This window comes from Sander lucioperca, chromosome 16, assembly GCF_008315115.2.
Source record: "Sander lucioperca isolate FBNREF2018 chromosome 16, SLUC_FBN_1.2, whole genome shotgun sequence".
Taxonomy (NCBI): Eukaryota; Metazoa; Chordata; class Actinopteri; order Perciformes; family Percidae; genus Sander; species Sander lucioperca.
The window spans coordinates 24483775-24507021 of NC_050188.1; the positions used below are offsets into that span (position 1 = coordinate 24483775).

The 23247-nt window shown below is 41.6% G+C and overlaps 1 protein-coding gene and 1 long non-coding RNA gene across 3 annotated transcripts in view; one reads left to right on the forward strand and one right to left on the reverse strand.

Annotated features, from left to right (window-relative positions):
- The window catches only part of LOC118493366, a 16788-nt gene extending 530 nt beyond the window's left edge, over window positions 1–16258 (reverse strand). The window contains exons 1-2 of one of the 2 annotated variants that reach the window (XR_004895331.1): window positions 16248–16258; window positions 14642–14647 (exon numbers count right to left, since the gene is read on the reverse strand). This is a non-coding gene — a long non-coding RNA (uncharacterized LOC118493366). Of the gene's footprint in view, window positions 1–3467; window positions 3472–13459; window positions 13471–14641; window positions 14648–16247 lie in introns of those variants that run through there. The other variant, XR_004895332.1, reaches the window with a different exon arrangement.
- Window positions 16259–19111: 2853 nt separating this feature from the next.
- LOC118493353 (zinc finger protein 234-like) lies at window positions 19112–20660 on the forward strand. The gene has a single exon (XM_035992989.1). It carries the CDS (start codon window positions 19306–19308, stop codon window positions 20326–20328), a length of 1023 nt encoding a protein of 340 aa, XP_035848882.1. The 5' UTR covers window positions 19112–19305; the 3' UTR covers window positions 20329–20660.
- Window positions 20661–23247: the final 2587 nt, after the last annotated feature.

Sequence of the window (23247 nt, forward strand, 5' to 3'; positions counted from 1 at the left end):
TTTTACAGTTGTCACTTTTTGGACTTTTTTTTGTCACTTTTTAAATTTGTCATTTTTTTGTCACTTTTTTTTTTTTTTTTTACATTTTTGTCACTTTTTTGAAAGTTCTTTTATCAATTGTTTTTTCTTCAAATGCTATAAAATTGAATAAAACACCCACATTTTTGTTTCAATAAAACAGAAGCAATGTGCTGATTCACAATATTAATAATAGTTATTATTTAGTTTTTTATTCATTTAACATTATCCGTTTCATGTGCCTGACAGATTCTTCTGTAATGCGTTCGGACATTTATTCTGAAGGTCCCAAAACATAGCTGGACAGGAAGTGCTGTTAGTAAGATCGCCTGTGACTGTGCAGCCCGTTTAGCTCGCTGTACATGTAGTGTGCGTGCGTGTGTGTGTGTGTGTGCGCTCCATCAGAGCCTCTGTGTGTCCGGATAAACCTGTCTGAATGTAGGGACTGTTTGATGTTATTGTCAGAGTTTATGTTGAGAAAGAGGTAAAATGTGTAAAGTCCAGATGCTGAGAGCGTTGGTGGAGCAGCGACTAACTGCGGCTGCTGAAGAGATATTTGGGCTGTTTGAAAGAACGATAGCAGAGTACGAGGAGGAACTTTGTCGTTCAAAAGAGGAGAACGAGCGACAACGGGAGCTACTGGACGCTGTTTACAACCCTCAGCTTCGGCTACACAGAGCAGGTTTGGTCGTCAAACCTTCAGTTGAGCTTTCTCTCCTTCCTGTCATCTCTTCTCTCAGCAACCATATGACGATAGGACGTATGTAAATAAGCATTTATTCATAAGATCTATTGTAATCTTCGCTCTTTAACAGGCCTTCGCCAAACCCACCAGACTCCATGTAAATAATCACTACTTTTATCATCGTAAAACACACTGCATTCAAAGTGAGCAGAAACACAATAAAACTATCAAAAGCCGTCTTGGTTCATATTTCCACTTTTCCAACAATCACCACTCTGGTTTGGTTGAAATTAACCCTTAATTCACCGATTTACATGAGGAAATATGCTGGCTCTATACACGCTAAAAGTACTGATTATTTACATGGAGTCTGGTTTGATCCCTTTACTTCTTCCTCTTCCTCTCTGGTCTCTCTCTGTTTATACTGACATCTGCGAAGCCGCCAGGACAACAGCAGAGCAGCTTTACGGTAACTAAACGGCGTTGAATCTGTTAAGTGTTTGTGACTCTATTTCGCTTCGTTTCTCACATTCAACTAACAGCTGTTCGAGTGAACAACCTCTCACTCAATGTGTAGCCTACAGCTAACTGAATCCGTGGCAGTTTTATTACTTCCTGTTTATGTCCCCAAAGCATTATGGGATCTGTAGTTTCACAGCTTATATGACTAGATGGTGAAGTTGTCTAAGTCAAAGGTGAAATAATAAAGAAGTGTATAAACAGTTGAAATAGTAGCTAAAAGTACTGTCTAAACAGTTGTAATAGTAGCTAAAAGTACTGTCTAAACAGTTGTAATAGTAGCTAAAAGTACTGTCTAAACAGTTGAAATATAAGCTAAAAGTACTGACTAAACAGTTGAAATATAAGCTAAAAGTACTGACTAAACAGTTGAAATATAAGCTAAAAGTACTGTCTAAACAGTTGAAATATAAGCTAAAAGTACTGTCTAAACAGTTGAAATATAAGCTAAAAGTACTGACTAAACAGTTGTAATATTTAGCTAAAAGTACTGTCTAAACAGCTGAAATATTTAGCTAAAAGTACTGACTAAACAGTTGTAATATTTAGCTAAAAGTACTGTCTAAACAGTTATAATATTTAGCTAAAAGTACTGACTAAACAGTTGTAATATTTAGCTAAAAGTACTGTCTAAACAGTTGAAATAGTAGCTAAAAGTACTGACTAAACAGTTGTAATATTTAGCTAAAAGTACTGTCTAAACAGTTATAATATTTAGCTAAAAGTACTGACTAAACAGTTGAAATATTTAGCTAAAAGTACTGACTAAACAGTTATAATATTTAGCTAAAAGTACTGACTAAACAGCTGAAATATTTAGCTAAAAGTACTGTCTTAACAGTTGAAATAGTAGCTAAAAGTACTGTCTAAACAGTTGAAATAGTAGCTAAAAGTACTGACTAAACAGTTGAAATAGTAGCTAAAAGTACTGACTAAACAGTTGTAACAGTTAGCTAAAAGTACTGACTAAACAGTTGTAACAGTTAGCTAAAAGTACTGACTAAACAGTTGTAACAGGTAGCTAAAAGTACCAGGGTTTGACATAAAGCATGACGCGATGGCCCGTGGCCACAAAAAGTTACTCTGTGGCCACCAAGATTTACTATCAGTCTACCATTCGAATTGCATTTGTTATTTTTTTAAATATTCGAATAATATTCAAATATTTAATGCTCAAATGCAGCCCGTTATTAATCTATAAGCATGTGGTTGTTGTTACACGTTCTGTCCACTAGAGGGACTTCCAACATCAGCCTGGCCTTGAAGGGGACCTACGTCACGGTGCATTGCATTTCTGGCACGCCGCTCTCTGTTTACATTATTTTCCACAACGAGCACACAGCGATGAATACAAATCAAAAGAGAAACATTATCCAACAAGTGTAGTGAAGCGGTTCTGTTGTAAAGGCTAACGGTGCTCGGTTAGCACAATGACATCATGGTAGAAAGCACAGCCAAAACCATTTGTCATAAACTAGGTAACAAATGATTCTAACTGCATTAATAACTAAGCCAAACGGTGCTGTCACTACTATTTTAGTGATTTATTAGCAATCTGTTTCTTGCAGATTGTCACGTTACTGAGAATACAGCTATTAGAAGGCAATATATGAAGTCGATGCAAACTCTGACAGCTTTTGGGCAGCTAACATTAACTTTAGCTGTCTCCATGAAGCTCCCAGCTAAGCTCCTATAAGTCGCGACAGTTAGGAAACCAGAACGAGCTAACTATTGATGATAACATAAGCATTTTGGCTTGGTGGATGTCGATTTTAAAATCACGTTAAAACTATTTCCCATCCTTCTTTTGATTTCCAGCCGCAGCCTGTCACTCCCCCCCATACTAACGTTACTTGGTACGTAACGTTAGCTCACAATGCCTTGTGTTTCTCACTCCCGTAACTTATTGTTCAGACATGAGAAGAGGGAGCTTAGCCAACCTATTTATAAAAAAATAAAAAAAATAAAAATCACATTTGAATAGTAATTTCAGCATTCGAATAGTATTGATTTTTTTACTATTCAAATTATAGTCGACGTTCGGAATTTGTTCCAACAGCCTTAATCTACGCTACGTGACACTTGCAGCCATTTTCCACTGGGCGCATCTGTGTTGCGTTCCGGTTTTGTTCCGTCCTCCGCCACGCACCATTTGCTGCCCGACTCACAGATTATATTTTCTCTACAAGCACTTTACAGAACAATCAGCTGTTTATTAAGCTAGTATCTACCTTCCACTCCAAACACTCCTGTAATTAAACTCCATGTCTTCTCTTTTCTGGCATTGTCCTGATAAAAAAAGATCTGTGATGTCGTTACCGTTTTTTCCACCTCCAAGATGAATCTCTCGTTGTCCGTGGTGTTGTAAAGGAGACATAACATACGATATTTGGGGGGGGTGGGGGTTAGTAAACTGACTGGATGCTCTCTCTGTTTCACTTCCTGCCTTGTTGTCCGGACTGCCCGTGGCTCGCATGAAAATTCACGCTTCACGCACGTTTCTGGGACGGAATATCAAGCCTTGACTTGAATGGCCGCGATTGTTCGTGGGGCCCACGGCGCCTCCAATTGTGTCCTCCTGAACAGTATAGTTGAATAGCCCTGCTGTAAGCTTTGTACATATTCAGTGTAAAGAGCCAAAGGCATGGAGGGGAAGGGTGAGGGATAAAAAGATGGACTTAATTAGAGAGTTTTACATTGGGGACACAAAAAATGTACTTTGGCCACCAAATTTACGGTCTTTGTGGCCCTTGCGCCCAGTGCTTAAAAATATTTGTGTCTATCCCTGAGTACTGTCTAAACAGTATTTGTATTTTGATTTTGATTTTGTATTCTGTTTCCTGCAGATGTTGAGCAGCTGTCGGTGGTTAAAGAAGAGGTTCCCCCTGAGCAGCAGGAGTGTAGCTCCAGTGTGGACCAGCAGGAGCCAGAGCCCCCCCCACACATTAAAGAGGAACAGGAGGAACTGTGGAGCAGTCAGGAGGGAGAGCAGCTTCAAGGGCTGGAGGAGGCTGATATCACCAAGTTCCCATTCACTCCTGTCCCTGTGAAGAGTGAAGATGATGAAGAGGAAGCTCAGTCCTCACAGCTTCATCAAAGACAAACTCAACACATGGAAACAGAAGCTGATGGAGAGGACTGTGGAGGACCAGAACCAGCCAGGAACTCACATCCACTTTTACAACCAGAGACTGAAGACCAGACTGGAGACTCTTCTGATCCTGAGACTGATGACAGTGCTGATTGGAAGGAGACCAGAGAACAGGAAAAACGATTTAGCTGCAGTGTTTGTGACGAGACATTTCAGTGGCTTTATCAGGTCAAAAGACATAAATGTGTTGGCCGTAAGTCGTCACAGCTTCATCAGAGTCCAACTGAGGAGAAGAGAGAGGCAGAGCCTCCAGCCAGCAGAGAAACTCAACACATGGAAACAGAAGTTGATGGAGAGGACTGTGGAGGACCAGAACCAGCCAGGGACTCACATCCACTTTTACAACCAGAGACTGAAGACCAGACTGGAGACTCTTCTGAACCTGAGACTGATGACAGTGCTGATTGGAAGGAGACCAGAGAACCTCAGTCAGCTTTAAACTCTCTGAAAAATACTGAAGTCCTGGTAAGTCGTACGACTGATACCGCTGGGGAAAAACTGTTAGGGGGCTCTGATTGTTGGAAAAGATTTGGCTGCAAGACACTTAAGTATCGCACGGTCATAAAGAAGATTCTGTTCAGCTGCAGCGTTTGTGACCAAAGTTTCACCTGGTACAAAGACCTCAGGAACCATCAGTGTGTCGGCCGTCAGAGTCAAACTGAGGAGAACAGAGAGGCAGCTGAAGACACGGAATCAGAAGCTGATGGAGAGGACTGTGGAGGACCAGAACCAGCCAGGAACTCACATCCACATCCACTTTTACAACCAGAGACTGAAGACCAGACTGGAGACTCTTCAGGATTTAAAACAAAGGGCGGTGATGATGATGATCAGACTGACCCCAGTGATCCTCAGTCAACTCTGAAAAGTAACAGAGTCCCTGTGAGCGATGAGAGACATACAGGAGAGAAAACTTTCAGCTGTTCAGTTTGTAAGAAAGGTTTCAAATACAGAGGTTTTTTTGTGAAGCACATGAGAACGCACATGAGAGAGACAACATCCTCCGTTAGTGACGCTCACAGTGACATACGTTTAAAACCAGACACCGAAGACGAGACTGGAGACTCGTCTGAATTTAAAAGTGACATCAGTGATCATCGGACCGATCCCAGTGAACCTCAGTCAACTCTGAAATGTAACAGAGTCCCTGTGAGCGGTAAGAAAACTGGAAACAGGAGACAGTTCAGCTGCTCTGAGTGTGGGAAAAGATTTAGCAAGAAGACAAATCTTAAGGTACATATGGTAGTTCACTCAGCAGTCAAACCGTTCAGCTGCACAGTTTGTGGTAAACGTTTTTCTCAGAAGGGGAACTTAGTTCGTCACATGCCACATCACACCGGAGAGGAAAAATACAGCTGTACAGTTTGTGAGAGACGTTTTAAATTCAAAAGAGATTACTGGAGACACATGACAATCCACACAACAGAGACACCGTCTACTTCCTGTGGTAGTGCCGTAAAAAAGCAGCCGGAGGAGAGCTCCAGTCTGAACCAGGAGGGCCCAGATCCACATTTTCAACCCGAAGACAAGACTGGAGACTCTTCTGAACCGGAGAGAGAAGTCGGCGATGGTTCGAAAGAGAGCAGGGAACGGCAGTTTGGTTTGATGTCTCGGAAAAACATCAAAGTCCCAGCTGAGAAAGCATATAGCTGCTCTTTTTGTGGCAAAAGTTTTGCCCGTAAGTTCTGTCTGAAGGTCCACATAAGACTGCACACAGGAGAGAAACCGTTCAGCTGCTCCGTCTGCAGTAAACGCTTCGTTCAGCGCTACCACTACCTGGAACACACCAGGCTTCACACGGGAGAAGACACGTTTGACTGCTCCGTGTGTGGGAAAAAGTTCGGACACAAGTTCCGACTCAGAAACCACATGGGGTCTCACACGGGAGAGAAGCCGTTCAGCTGCTCCGTCTGCAGTAAAGGTTTCAGGTTCAGCGGGGAGCTGAAGCAACACGCGAGCGTTCACTCGGGGGAGAAACCTTTCGGCTGCTCCGTCTGCTTACGAGCTTTCCGTCTTAAGGTTATGTTAAAAAATCACATGAAGATCCACAGCGGGGAGTTCCCGTTCAGCTGCTCAGTTTGTGGCAAAAGATTCAGGCAAAAGGGAAATCTGAAAAAACACGCGACGAAGCACGAGATGGGAAACGCTCCGTCTGCAGAGTGGGGTGACCGCGGGAATACCGTGGCCCGCGGGAGTCCCGAAAAATGCGGTACGGGAGTCAATCTCACTGTTGTTAACGTGATAGGGACAGAATAGAGCATAGAAATCAACGGGAGCGGGCGGGACGTAGGGCCCTATACAGACAGAATCACGGAATCTACACATGGAAACGGAATTCTCATACACGCGGAATCGCACGGAATTTGCATATATTTTGTTGACATATTAAATAAACAATTTTTTTGTACTTCCTTCTCATTTTTCAGTTTAAAACAACAAGGTCTCTACCTAAACTCTGGCAAAATGGCATTGTTAAACATGTTGCCTAGTAACCACACGTCCTCACGTTCACGTTGAGTTTGTTGCGTGGGGAAAAAAAACGTCGAAGCGAGTAGCTCCTGATAAGCCAACGGTGGCGAAAAAATTAAGAAACTTTCATTTGACTGCTAAATACCGGGCTGAACAATACCCCAACGACTGCTATGAATCTGGACAACAACTGTTCTGTAAGTTTCGTCAACGTACCGTTGACTGGACCCACAAAGACACATGGAACCACCATTTGAAATCAGAAGTTCATCTCAAGAACAAAGCTAAATCCACAGCGGTCAAATCACTTCAGGTTACAATTGAGGCAACGACAAAATCTATAGATGCAAGGCGTGAGTTTGTGCATACATACATACATACATACATACAGAGACATACAGAGACCGGCCGCCACATTTTTTTTTTTTAACACTATTTAAAACATGCAGCGTATTCGTTCAGCTGCTTTCCTTTCTCTGCTCTCCTCCGTCTCTCTGTCGCTCACGCATAGAGAGAGAGAGAGAGAGAGAGAGAGAGAGAGAGAGAGCTCTTTGTGACCGGCTCGTAGAAAATGCGTCCATATGAATGGCCAGGTGCACGTTCAGGCACGTATCTACACTAGAGCTGTCAGTCTTCCTCTATAATACCATTCGAATTTCATTTATTTTTTTAAATATTCGAATAATATTGAAATATTTAATGCTCAAATGCAGCCCGTTATTAATCTATAAGCATGTGGTTGTTGTTACACGTTCTGTCCACTAGAGGGACTTCCAACATCAGCCTGGCCTTGAAGGGGACCTACGTCACGGTGCATTGCATTTCTGGCACGCCGCTCTCTGTTTACATTATTTTCCACAACGAGCACACAGCGATGAATACAAATCAAAAGAGAAACATTATCCAACAAGTGTAGTGAAGCGGTTCTGTTGTAAAGGCTAACGGTGCTCGGTTAGCACAATGACATCATGGTAGAAAGCACAGCCAAAACCATTTGTCATAAACTAGGTAACAAACGATGCTAACTGCATTAATAACTAAGCCAAACGGTGCTGTCACTACTATTTTAGTGATTTATTAGCAATCTGTTTCTTGCAGATTGTCACGTTACTGAGAATACAGCTATTAGAAGGCAATATATGAACGCTATTTAAAACATGCAGCGTATTCGTTCAGCTGCTTTCCTTTCTCTGCTCTCCTCCGTCTCTCTGTCACTCACGCATCTCCCTCTCTCACACACACACACACACACACTCTTTGTCTTTATTGCGCCATCTTCCTGCCCAGGGACTATGGGCGGAAACTAGCAATTTGCTACAACCTGGCACAAGACATCTATTAATGTTTTTTGTGCACTGTCCCTGTTCAAGTAAATAGATTACAATTAGTCATCAACTATTAATTAATCTCCAGCTATTCTGATAATCCATTAATCAGTTTGAGTCATTTTTTTGATGATAAAACGGGTAAACTTGTGTGATGTCAGCTTGTTAAATGTGAATATGTTCTAGTTTCTTCTCTCCTCTGGGACAGGACATTGAATATCTTTGAGTTGTGGACAGAACAAGACATTTGATGAAGTCTTCTTGGGCTCTTTGGGAAACACTGATCCACATTTTAGAGACAGAACTACTCATCCATTCATCCAGGAAATAATCCACGATGAAAAGAATCAGTAGTTGCAGTATTGTTGAACATAAACTTTTTTCTGGAGGGTTCTTTCGAATCTTAATTTATTCAGCTGTCGGCTCCTTAGGGACTCTTTTTTTTACGTTTTAGTTTGGAGTTTTTCTTCCTTCAACAGACTGATGAAATGATGAAATGTTGAGAACTGTTGGTTGTTGGATACGTGTAATTATTACAGATTTGACGATTGTTTCAGGACCATCAGACCTGCAGCAAGAATCATTTTTATTGTTTATTGTCCAATATATTCTATTGTTCTGTTTTTTTATTAAATTATATTTCTATGAGAAAGTGCTGAAAACGTGTCATCAACTTTTTCGGTGCTGCAGAGAAGTTGTTTGGTACAAATCTCACACTATGATCTTTTAAATGTTTTCCAATGAAAATTAAAAACAATGGTGTGAAAATAATCGTTCTCTCTGAAGCGATTTATACTTCTGTGTTAAATCTATGCGTGGCTACGTACGTAGGTACGTGTAGACATGCTGACCAGCAGTTTCAGTTTAGTTATGGAAGGGGACAGCACAAATTCATAAAACACATGATTTCCCATGGGTTAAAAAAGCCAGAATTATATATTCTATATAATATATCTCTATAATTATATTTTTCATCTGTAGTCCCCTGCCTTCGATGTTAAAAAAGGCTGATGGCAGTCTTATTTTTTGTAAATTCAACACTGTTGATAATTGACATCAGGTATTGGAATGAGGAGACTTCATAGATGACAGATTGGGATGTCTGCAGATTAAATGCATACATATTGCACAAGTAACATATTGCCCAATCTCAATAGCCTACGTATTGCCCAAATGACATATTTCCACATAACTTATGCAGTACACAATGACATATTGAACAATCCAACAGCCCATGTATTGCACCACTAACATATTGCATAAATGTACACTTCTGGTCCAACTGAGTGAGCTGCTGTTTTGTGTTCCGCAAGACCTTAAATAAGGGAAGTTGCTCTGCCTGAACCACCACTTCCTGTTCCTCTCTGTTCTAACACAACGCAGAGACTTTGCCTGAAAGATATGCTTCCACTTACGAGGCTAGATATCGTCTTACATTTTGGATACCGTATCTTGATATAACAAGTGTTGTATTTCCCTGTTTTTAAAGGCTGCATTACAGTAGTGAAGACCTTAAATAAGGGAAGTTGCTCTGCCTGAACCACCACTTCCTGTTCCTGTCTGTTCTAACAACGCAGACACGCTGCCTGAAAGATATGCTCACACTTCCACTTTGCTGCTTATTCAGATCCAGAAATATATGTAAATATGTCAAATATCAAACGCTTCCAGCTAAGTGAAGAAGACATACATGCTTTTTTTAAAAATAAGCATTACAGGCCTTCACAATAAGACTTATTAAAGTCACTTAATAAGTATTGTTGTATTTTAGCTGACACCAGCTACAACATTACATTACTTTTAATCTCACAAATTACATTACGGGTCATCAGTTATAGGCAGCGGTGGAATGTAACTAAGTACATGTACTCCAGTACTGTACTTCAGTCCAAATGTTAAGGTACTTGTACTTTACTTGTCTCTACTCCGCTACATTTCAGAGAGAAATATTGTACTTTTTACTCCGCTACATTCATCTGTTACAGCTTTAGTTACTTTAGTTACTAGTTACTTTAGTTACTCCACTACATTCATCTGTTACAGCTTTAGTTACTAGTTACTTCTAGTTACTAGTTACTTTACCCATTCAGATTCCTGCTCACTAAACACATGTAGTTTATAAATCTGATGTTTGATTCTAAAGTAAACTAGTCAACAATATAACGACTACAAGTCACGCTGAGATGATCAGACCATTACACACACAGCTGGTTGATCCTTTACACACACTACAATAGTTTAATACTTTAACTACATTCTCCTGATGAGACTTACACACTTTTACTGAAGGAACATTTTCACTGCAGGACTTTAACTGTAACAGAGTATTTATACAGTGTGGTATTAGTACTTTTACTACAGTAAAGGATTTTAATAAGTCTTATTTTGCCATAACGTTGCTTGCCACCATAAAACAGCAAGAGAAAGAACTCTTATTTTGTGTGTCTGTGTGTGTCTCTCTCTGTGTACACACACACACACACACACACACACACACACACACACACAAATAAGAATTAGACAAATGATGATAATGAAATGATAATAAATAGAGATAAATAAATAATAGTAATGATAATTAATATGGCATTAGTACTTTTACTGAAGGATCAAAATACCAAGAAAAAGAAGACTCTTATTTTGAAGGTTGTCCCCGGAAGTGGTAGTGTATATCTCCTCTGGTGTGACCGTGAGTTGTGTTAGCAGAGTGAACCGTTAGCTGGAACTGAATAACGCAGAACAACAACCCGTCAGAGTTTAGCTCAGTAAGCGGAGGAGAGGCGGACCGAGCCCGGATACAGCTGCTGCTCTGTGGGGGGCTTAGAACCGGGAATGAAGCCGAGAACAACAACAACAGGTTTGTTTACTTCCCGCTGCTGCTAATGTTGCTAAGCTAACAGCTGGTTTCCGATCGTCTGCTGAACTTTAAACGCCTTTTATTTATGTATTTATTTGACTTTTGATGCTTCACAGCTGCAGTCCGGAGCACGAAGCCAACGTTAGCTTAGCACGTTAGGGGCTATATGTTCTTAGGGCTGCACTCAGGGTTTCTGTCAACACGAAGCTAACGCTAGCTTAGCACGTCAGATCACATTTTAACCCCGGTGTGTATCACCATGGTATTGGTGTAGTCTAATGTATTGTAGTGGGTATACAGTACCACATAATATAGATAAATAACGGGCCTTTGGGGGGGGGAGGGGGGCATATCAACAGCAGCAGTGGCAGCAACAACTGTGTCCTGTTAGTGTTGGGCAAGTTACTTCCAAAATGTAATACATTATAGATTACTAGTTACTGTCATTTGAGAGTAATTAGTTATATTACAATATTACTATCTCTGAATTGTAATGCGTTACACTACTTTTGGAAGTTTGACTTGGCAGCTAGCTTGTGAATTTCAACACCGGATCAATAAAGTCTCCTCTTTATCCACTTTAATGCATCATAGATTATTCATAATATTTTGTACAATTAATATAAATATGCGAAGTAACTAAAGCTATAAAAAACAGAGAAGTAAAACGTACAATAGGCAAGTAGGAGACAATGAAAATACTCAATTGAAAGTACCTTACAGTTGTAGGGAAGTACGGCATTGTTGTGAAATGTTTGTTTATAGCACTTGAATAAGAAATTGATGTTGTTTAGTTTACAACAGTCTAAAGGAAATGGTCAATTAGAGTGTGATTAAAACTCACTATTAACATTATTTACAGTACTTGATTTAGAGCTGATATGTGAAAAGGTACACAACCTAATTTGTTTATCAGTAATTTAGTTTTACTGCGAACCGTCACAGGAAGTGCTTTTATTTTGAAGTAGGCTACACGGAAGTTGTCTGTTGTGTACTCTTGCTAGCTTACTGAGATGAACGTGAGACGCTAGATGCAAAACATGTCCGTCAAGCTTAAAGGAGAATTCCGGTCTATTCCAACCCGTAGCTCTGTTGTGTGTAAATTAGGAGTACTGTCAGTAGGAAGAAAAACAAAACCAATCGGTGCTGCCTACACCGTGTTATCCCCCTGCCAGCGTTAGCACCCAACAGGCTTAAACAGGGCAGGTTTTAAACGTGTTTTAAGCCTCTAAACATGCTCGTATAACTTAAATAAGGGAAGTTGCTCTGCCTGAACCACCACTTCCTGTTCAGATTTGACGATTGTTTCAGGACCATCAGACCTGCAGCAAGAATCATTTTTATTGTTTATTGTCCAATATATTCTATTGTTCTGTTTTTTTATTAAATTATATTTCTATGAGAAAGTGCTGAAAACGTGTCATCAACTTTTTCGGTGCTGCAGAGAAGTTGTTTGGTACAAATCTCACACTATGATCTTTTAAATGTTTTCCAATGAAAATTAAAAACAATGGTGTGAAAATAATCGTTCTCTCTGAAGCGATTTATACTTCTGTGTTAAATCTATGCGTGGCTACGTACGTAGGTACGTGTAGACATGCTGACCAGCAGTTTCAGTTTAGTTATGGAAGGGGACAGCACAAATTCATAAAACACATGATTTCCCATGGGTTAAAAAAGCCAGAATTATATATTCTATATAATATATCTCTATAATTATATTTTTCATCTGTAGTCCCCTGCCTTCGATGTTAAAAAAGGCTGATGGCAGTCTTATTTTTTGTAAATTCAACACTGTTGATAATTGACATCAGGTATTGGAATGAGGAGACTTCATAGATGACAGATTGGGATGTCTGCAGATTAAATGCATACATATTGCACAAGTAACATATTGCCCAATCTCAATAGCCTACGTATTGCACAAATGACATATTTCCACATAACTTATGCAGTACACAATGACATATTGAACAATCCAACAGCCCATGTATTGCACCACTAACATATTGCATAAATGTACACTTCTGGTCCAACTGAGTGAGCTGCTGTTTTGTGTTCCGCAAGACCTTAAATAAGGGAAGTTGCTCTGCCTGAACCACCACTTCCTGTTCCTGTCTGTTCTAACAACGCAGACACGCTGCCTGAAAGATATGCTCACACTTCCACTTTGCTGCTTATTCAGATCCAGAAATATATGTAAATATGTCAAATATCAAACGCTTCCAGCTAAGTGAAGAAGACATACATGCTTTTTTTAAAAAAAAAAAAGCATTACAGGCCTTCACAATAAGACTTATTAAAGTCACGCTTTTAATAAGTATTGTTGTATTTTAGCTGACACCAGCTACAACATTACATTACTTTTAATCTCACAAATTACATTACGGGTCATCAGTTATAGGCAGCGGTGGAATGTAACTAAGTACATGTACTCCAGTACTGTACTTCAGTCCAAATGTTAAGGTACTTGTAAATTACTTGAGTCTCTACTCCGCTACATTTCAGAGAGAAATATTGGACTTTTTAAGAAGTAGGAAGTCTTTTTCTGAACTTACAGACTTACTAGCTGTTCTATTTGCCTTTACCCACTTAATCATTATATCCACATGATGATTATTGATCAACTCTCATTGTGTACACACACACACACACACACACACACACACACACACACACGCACACGCATCTGACGTGGGTCAGATTAGGGAATCTCAGTCAGCTGTGTTGAATATTTTCTGCATGAATGGAACTTAAAAGTTGTACAAAACACCCAGTTAATACAAGATTAACCATAATAATAATAATAATACTAATAATAATAATATTAATAATGAATAATTGACCATAAGGAGGAGGAGAGAAGTGGGAGGACAGAAAGGAGGAGAGTTGTTAATTGTCAGTTAACATAATGTCACGATGGACTAGTCTCTTATAGCCAGACCTTCCTCCACAGCGCTGCAGAGGAAGGTCTGGCTAGTCCACACAGCATTCCTGGATGGGAGAAAAACGTGCTCTGGTTTATTGGCATTTCTTTAAACCAATTACAATTATCTTGGGTGGGGCTAAGCTCCGGACGGAGCCACGGTGCCTCTGCTAAATAGTCTCGGGAAGGAACTTGTTTTGGTGGAACATGCGTACGTTCAAAAGTAATTGTTAAAGCAGGTCGGTCTGATACCGTAACTACTGAGGTGGATTAACCCGGAGCGACCTGGCTGACGCGCTGATGTTAACGTGCTGTGTAGCGTTCAAGAATCGTCTGACGATGTTGCGTTGCAGAATAACAATGTGTTTATTTTCGTTAACTGTGCTGCATGAAATGTCCATTCTTTCATGTTTTCAGCGTTAACTCCATAAACAATTAGACAAAGTTGGAACAAAGGGTTTGGTGCCAATGCGCTCCAGCATCACAGCATTTGGTGTCACAACGTTAGCGGTCAAAAACCATTTGCCCTTTCCGGGCCAAACACCTGCCGGCAACAATTTGGAGCTTACCTTTATAACCTTGCCCCAGGTAATACCACAGTGACACCCAATGTACATACAAGAAACAACACCCAAAGTCTGAACACTTGAAACAACATATTTGTCTCCTAAAGTAGTTTTAGTCGTGCAACAGAAAACTCAGATTGGACAGATAGTCTAGCTAGCTGTCTGGATTTACCCTGCAGAGATCTGAGGAGCAGTTAACCATAGTCCTCACAAATCCACCGGAGGTTAGAACGCCAACACAAAGACAGAGGAAGGGGACGGACATCTGGCAGAATTTCCGGCGGCACCGGGGCAATCTCTGAAGTAGGGCTGCACAATATATCGTTTTTAACTGGCGCAATATACGTATTTTGCGAAAGGCTACGATATATCGCAATAGATACTCAGAGATTTTTTGTGATGCTGCAGAGATGTACCGGTCTACAAATCACCAACAATAAACACAAACAAAAGAAGTCTGTCCATGTAACGTTAGAGATTAAACGATTATTGATTAATAATTAATTGCTGAGTCATAAAACTACAAAAAATATTTAAAAAAAACAACAAACAAACAAAAAGTTTTGGGATCCTCCCAAAAAACTGAAAAATAGTGAAACTGGGGCCCGAGTTCTTGTGCTCATTGAAGTTATTCTAGAGGTCTTGTAGGTAGGGTTGTACTTAATATCAGTTGTCTAACACTCATATGATTTGTCTACAAATCTGTAAAACCTTCTCCACAAAGAATCCTGTAAAAGCAACTCTTTAAATCTTGTAAACAAGAGACGTGCCCACAAGTTTTTTTATAAATGGACTAATGGACTATAGAACTATAGAAATCTTATGCCGGCCACACACTGACTGCGTGGCGTGAGCGTGGCGTGAGCGTGGCGTTTCTGTGGCGTGGTGGCTGCGTGGCGTTTACTATGTCTTTGCACACCAGAAAGGTGTCTGACGCGGCGCTGCTGCTGCTAGCCTTGTCTGTACACATGGATGTTTCCCATCAACATAAACATAAATATATACTGATTTGATTACAGCAAAGACAACGTCGGCAATATTGACGGCAAAATAGGCTCCAGAATATTTTGGTTCTGTATTGACTCCAATATTTGAAAATCGATAATTTTTTTTTTTTTTTTTTTTAAATACATTTATATCTGCAATTATGTCAAAGCCTCGAGACTTTCACACATCAACATGTCATTTATTAATATGTCTTTGTGTCAAAATGACATATAAACATCTTTTCCTATTCTATTTTCCCTGGAAACACTTCCATGTGTGAAAAATAGGCGTCGGTCATATTTCTAGCATGCACGTGTTTTCAGCGTGGCTGAGACGTGCGTGTCACGCAGGCAGGGTGTAAGCTCTAACCTGTTAACATGGGAGCCACAAAACGGACATGCCACGCAGCTGACACGCTCACGCCACGCAGCCAGTGTGAAGCCGGCCTTAGTCGTCTAATCAACACAGAGGGACAGCACTAGAAACTGTAAACGGACCTTTATGTGGTGCTGAAGCCGCCTACACATGATGCGCGTTAAAACTTTTCTGCGCTGGCCGCTCCATTGTTTTCCTATGGGGAGAGCGGTGCCGTCCAACTAGGCGGAGCGCTACCCTCCTTTGCACCGGTTCTACCGCGGATCATGTGTAGGCGGCTTTGCAGTTATTAAAGATGTTCTCGGGGTTCTTTAAGTGGTTCCACTTTTCTTTAAGGAGGTTTTTCAGGACTGAGAATTGTTTTCGGACGTCTCTGTATGTGTTTCCTGTTTCCTGCAGATGTGCAGCAGCTGTTGGTGGTTAAGGAAGAGGTTCCCCCTGAGCAGCAGGAGTGTAGCTCCAGTGTGGACCAGCAGGAGCCAGAGCCCCCCCCACACATTAAAGAGGAACAGGAGGAACTGTGGAGCTTTCAGGAGGGAGAGCAGCTTCAAGGGCTGGAGTGGGCTGATATCACCAAGTTCCCATTCACTCCTGTTACTGTGAAGACTGAAGATGATGAAGCGTCAGGTAAGAACAACATGGACATGTTTATTTAACATGTATTTAGGGGAAAAGAGAAAAAATCTGCAAAAATCTAAAGCATAAATGTTCAAGAGATCCTGGTTTATTTTAAGAGTATAAAACGTAACTGAACTGTTAATAAAGGACCTATTTCCTTTTTACATCTTTGTCCCCCGTCTCTATTTAGAGAACCGTGAGGAGATCCATGGGGTCCTTTAGGTTGTTCCTGCTTTCCTTTAGGAGGTTCTAGTTGATCTGCAGATGGTGCTTGGGGACAAAGACAGGGTTTAAACGATCATTTAGCAGGTTCTTTGAGGTTTTCGTAGTACTTGAAGTGGTTCTACTTTTGCTGCTGGACGTTCTAGTGGCCATTGAAGAGGTTCTATGGATCCATTTGGTTATAGTTAGGGATGCACCGAATGTTCGGCTACAGAAAATATTAGTCCAAAACATAGCAAATTAAGCACTTTCCTTGTTAGGCCGAATACATTTTGCCGATCAATGGCGTTTTTGATGACACGATCAAATGGCAACCAGGGTAGAGTAAGCTTAGAGCTTTATAAATGTCGGCAGTGTGGAAGCACTGTCAAAACTGTCAAAAGAGAGCAATATTTAAATATTTAACAATTCCGATACTAGGTACTTGTCTGCTCCATGCACAAGCACCGACAACGCAAGACTGTTTATCACTGCATCTCATGTCATTGAGGAAAATGTTACAACCTTCCTGGTTCGGGCTTCCATAAGTATACCCATTGTAGCCTGTGAAAGGCCTTTTCTGCGTCAGGCTCATCACAGCACAAGCTATATCTTTGGCAGAATGGATTATATGTTAGGTAGCGGTATGCCATTGAATCTTACTGCTAAATTAGAAACAGAGTGTAGCCAAGTTTCCTTGCTGACTTCGTCGTTGGAAATAAGCGGCGCAGTTTAATGGTGAGTTTACTATAGTCAGCTGCAAAGTGGACTTCTCTGCCGTTCACCTCAAGCTGAGAGCATCTGGCTGCATTGAAATACGCTCACGGTCTGTGTACCTTAGCTCTTTGCAGATCAATATGCGGGACCCACCGGTAGGGTTGGGTATCTGAACCAATACTAGTCCCGATACCGGTACCTGAAATTCGGTTCCCGGTACCCAACGGTACTTTTTTCTGTACTTTCCCTCTGTAATTACAAAAAATATTTCAGTTGTAAAAATGAGTCCAAACCTATTTATTTAGAACATTGTTATTTATTTAGAATATTTTACACTGACAGAAATTAAACAAAAATAAAAATAAAACCCCTCCCTCTCTCCTCCCAAATCCGTCCCTACAACCTATTAAATTTAATTATAAATGTCTTTCTCACTAACTTTTATTGGAAAGGTGATGTAGAAATAAAGTTGCCTTGCCTTACAACCTCAGCCTGTCAGTCAGTCCCCAGGGCACAGAAACCACCGTTGTTCCTGCTCGTCTCAGAGGAAGTGTAATGTCAACAGCACCGCGACTGCTTTCAGCTCGCCATTAACATATCACAGTGAAAGGTGTCTGCGTGAAGTTTTGAAAAACTGTAACCACACTTGAAACCGCTTTATCGGCATCTCCATGACTCACTGGGACTTCAACAAAACTGCAGAGCCGACGTAGTTTGCTCCGTCCGCACCTCTGCGTGCACGTGTGTGCATGTCGGACCTCTGCAAATGTGCAGAGAGGACAGATAAGCTTGCACTTACTCTCAGGTACTGAAATTTGGCACCGTTTGATTTTACGTGAACCAATACTCTGTAGTACCGACGTGATTCGGTCGGTACCGGTAAAAGTACAGGGTTCGGTACCCAACCCTAACCCACGGGTACTGCGCTCTAGTCCTATACGGTGAGGAGTAGGGAACTTTTTAGGGAGCTTGGATTAACAAAACCTGCTGCATTTGGCCCAATGGAAAGACACGAACGCCATGAATCTGGCGGCTATGGCGAGGTTGATGGTTGATTCATTTCATGTCCCCTGAAATCATATTTATGTTCCAGCACAGTGTTGTAGTGCTCATTTTTATGCAGATGATAGCATTATGTTCACCACAAACCAGCCAGGCCTTCTCCAGGTTACAGTCCGCTTTCAAATACCTCCAGACCTTCCTGTTTAGTTTAAATCGTGTTCTCATCACTCTCAGTTATATGAAAAGGTCAGAGGTTTTGATAATCCCCAAATGGAGACCAACGTTTTTGAATGGTGCAGTTGTCTTGGTTTTGTCTGATGTCCCAGTTCTCACAATTGTGTGTTTCCTGTTTCCTGCAGATGTTAATCAGCTGTTGGTGGTTAAAGTAGAGTTTCCCCCTGAGCAGCAGGAGTGTAGCTCCAGTGTGGACCAGCAGGAGCCAGAGCCCCCCCTACAAATTAAAGAGGAACAGGAGGAACTGTGGAGCAGTCAGGAGGGAGAGCAGCTTCAAGGGCTGGAGGAGGCTGATATCACCAAGTTCCCATTCACTCCTGTCACTGTGAAGAGTGAAGATGATGAAGAGGAAGCTCAGTCCTCACAGCTTCATCAAAGACAAACTCAACACATGGAAACAGAAGCTGATGGAGAGGACTGTGGAGGACCAGAACCAGACAGGATCTCAAATCCACATCCACTTTTACAACCAGAGACTGAAGACCAGACTGGAGACTCTTCTGAACCTGAGACTGATGACAGTGCTGATTGGAAGGAGACCAGAGAACCTCAGTCAGCTTTAAACTCTCTGAAACATGATTCAAGATGTAAGAAAACATTCAGCTGCTCTGAGTGTGGGAAAAGATTTAACCGTGAGTCACATCTGAAGAGACACATGATGACTCACACAGGTGAGAGACCTTTCAGCTGCTCAGTCTGTAATAAATCGTTTGCCCAGAGTGGAGATTTACAGAGACACATGAGAACTCACACAGGAGAGACGCCTTTCAGCTGCTCTGAGTGTGGTCAACGATTTAAACAGAAGTCACCCTTGATAAGTCACATGACACTGCACACAGGAGAGAAAAGACACAGCTGCAGTGTTTGTGACAAAAGATTCATCTGGCATTATCAACTCAGGATCCATAATTGTGTTCGTCGTCAGTCGTCACAGCTTCATCAAAGACAAACTCAACACATGGAAACAGAAGCTGATGGAGAGGACTGTGGAGGACCAGAACCAGCCAGGAACTCACATCCACTTTTACAACCAGAGACTGAAGACCAGACTGGAGACTCTTCTGAACCTGAGACTGATGACTCTCAGAAACATGATTCAACATGTAAGAAAACATTCAGCTGCTCTGAGTGTGGGAGAAGATTTGGCCGCAGTACACATCTAAGGAGACACATTAAAACTCATACAGGAGAAAAACCTTTCAGCTGCTCAGTTTGTAAGAAATATTTTACACAGAGTGGAAGTTTACAGAGACACATGAGAATCCACACAGGAGAAAAACCTTTTAGCTGCTCAGTGTGCGGAAAAAGATTTATACAGAAGTCACAGCTAACAAACCACATGGCAGTTCACACAGGAGAGAAAAGATACAGCTGCAGTGTTTGTGATAAAAGATTTGCCTGGCCAGAAAAGGTCAAAAGACATAAATGTGTCGGTCGTCAGTCGTCACAGCTTCATCAGAGTCAAACTGAGGAGAAGAGAAAGGTAGAGCCTCCAGCCAGCAAAGAAACTCAACACACGGAAACAGAAGCTGATGGAGAGGACTGTGGAGGACCAGAACCAGCCAGGAACTCACATCCACTTTTACAACCAGAGACTGAACACCAGTCTGGAGACGTTTCTGATCCTGTGAAGGAGACCAGAGAACCTCAGTCAGGTTTCAGTCAGCAGCTGAACTGAACAGGAGAAAACAACATCTTGTATGAGCAACAACCTTCATTTTTTTTGGGGCTATTTTACAACTTATTGATCAAATCAGCCCATCTAATGGTGAATACACAGAGGAATGTTTCTGGATACGTCAACAGCTTTCCATAAAGTAAATCATGAAATGTTACTCACCAAACTAAGTACCTGTGGCTTTCAAGGTTCAGTACTTCAGTGGTTACGTGAGTACTTAAGAAATAGCAAACGTAATCAAAGTGCTCTTCTTATTAAGCAAACATCTTGTGTGGGGTCCCACAGGAGTCAATCCTTGGCCCTCTTCTTTTTCATATTAAGATAATTGACCTTAGCCTGGTCCTACCAGACTCTGGTACACTAGCCTGGTCCTACCAGACTCTGGTCCAATAGCCTGGTCCTACCAGACTCTGGTCCATTAGCCTGGGCCTACCAGACTCTGGTACACTAGCCTGGTCCTACCAGACTCTGGTACATTAGCCTTAGCCTGGTCCTACCAGACTCTGGTACACTAGCCTGGTCCTACCAGACTCTGGTACATTAGCCTGGTCCTACCAGACTCTGGTACATTAGCCTGGTCCTACCAGACTCTGGTACACTAGCCTGGTCCTACCAGACTCTGGTACACTAGCCTGGTCCTACCAGTCTCTGGTCCATTAGCCTGGTCCTACCAGACTCTGGTACACTAGCCTGGTCCTACCAGACTCTGGTACACTAGCCTGGTCCTACCAGACTCTGGTCCATTAGCCTGGTCCTACCAGACTCTGGTCCATTAGCCTGGTCCTACCAGACTCTGGTCCACTAGCCTGGTCCTACCAGACTCTGGTCCACTAGCCTGGTCCTACCAGACTCTGGTCCATTAGCCTGGTCCTACCAGACTCTGGTACATTTCATTGGTCCAGAGAGTCTGGCCTCTCTCCATTGACAAGTGTTAACTTCCTTGAAGGCGGGTACTCTGTTGAAGTTTAAAACTATTGGATCTGCCCAGAGCCACTCTGGATCTGCCATAACCAATCGCTAATGTTTGGTCGTGACGTCAGCTTAGCATCGCTAGCGTTAGCCTTAGCCAACTCCTTCACCACTAACGGAGCGAGCTGGAAAATCAAACTTTTCCCGAACCCCGTGGGGAGGAGGGCCACGACATCATGGCCACCAACAAAACTCAGCAAAGATTGTTCTTGCTCGGGCTTTAACTTCTGGTTATTCAGCAGCGTTGCCACAACGGACCGAATGGCTTCGCTCGCATCTTTCTCCGCCGCCATTACGGAACTACAACTCAAACTAGCGCACGGCCTCAACATCATCGTTCTCAGCCACTCCCTCTGTTCGCCGATTGGACCGGTAAAGATTTGGCCGGAGAAAACCCAAGAATATACCGCAAACCCAGACATAGTACTGAAGGGAAATAAAAATAGAGCGGAAGTACGTAGGAGGGCGGTGCCCGGCTAAATTGACCTAGCCTCTGTCTCCCAAACTGTGTTGACTGCGAAGACAATAACAAACCCTGATTGGTTGGTTCCATTCACAGTGTTTTACTGCTTTATTAAACTGATTTTCTGTTCTTTATGCACAGGAGACGATAACTGAGTGATACATTAATAGAGGACTTCATCTTTAGTGCCTCTCCTTGTATTTAATCTTGTGTGCTGTTGTAGCTTTTACGTAAATGTGACTCAGTCACATACAAGTGAAATGTTCTCACACACTATTGAGACACTCATATACACTACTGAAAGTGAAATCCTAGCATTTCAGTAGTGCATATGAGAGTGTTTAGTAGTGTGTATGAGAGTGTTCAGTAGTGTGTATTAGAGCGTTTTAGTTTTGTATATTAGGGTGTTTCAATACTGGTTAGAGCATTTCACTTGTATGTGAATCGTAATTGTGAATAACGTCGCAATTGATTGATATATTTATTTATGCGTCATGCCACTAAGTTGCCTATCCAACACAGAATTACATGACACCAATACAACAGTAAATACTTCCACAGCTTCCAGTCCAATGTCCACACACAACATACTCTACTCTGCACAAAACAAAGAACAAATAAAACAGCAGCCACAACAACAGTGCAGCCCAAACGTTGTCCAACTAGAGCCAAACACTTCATACACAGAACAAAACCAGACCATAGAACAGCCACAGACACAAAAAATGTAAAATAACAGGGAATGTCACTTCCAGACAGAGAATCAGCGATACAAAGCTGTCTTCCTTTTAGCCCGTGCTCATTCTAAAAGTCTGCCAATTAAACAAAAAGTTTTATGTTTGAACAACCAAACTAATGAGGGTATAGATCTGTGACAGACTGTGACTCATGACTTGATAGTGTGGACGGTTTGTGTTTTCCAGTTTGGAAACCCGCTCCCATCAAACCAGTCCGACTGCTAGCTGGTTAGCCCTTGTGTTGTCTTCCCTTCAACTTTTTGATCAATCACTTTTTTTTTTCGACGTTTTTGACGGCTTTTTTTCAGTTTGTTTTTGCTTTTTCCAATGTTTAAAATTTTTAAATTTTTCTTCTACACATTTTCAGCGCTTATTTCTACGTCCCATATTTTCTGATATAAAACAAAAATTTAAAACGGGTCAATGTGACCCGAAGTCAACACAAGCGGAGCTAGTGGCTAGCTGCGGAGCTAGTGGCTAGCTGCGGAGCTAGTGGCTAGCTGCGGAGCTAGCGGCTAGCTGGGCCAGCTAGCTGTCCGATGAATGAAATGAAAAAATTAAAACTTTGGTTTGATTCAAATAAGTTATCTTTAAACTAGGGATATTTGGAAATCGTACTATAAATACATATGTTAAAATAATAATTGATAACGAAACAACTGAAAGACTATGAAAGAACATTTCTGGGTGTTGTACTTGACCATCAACTCTGCTAGAAGCCCCACATTAAATATCTGTGCATGAAGATGG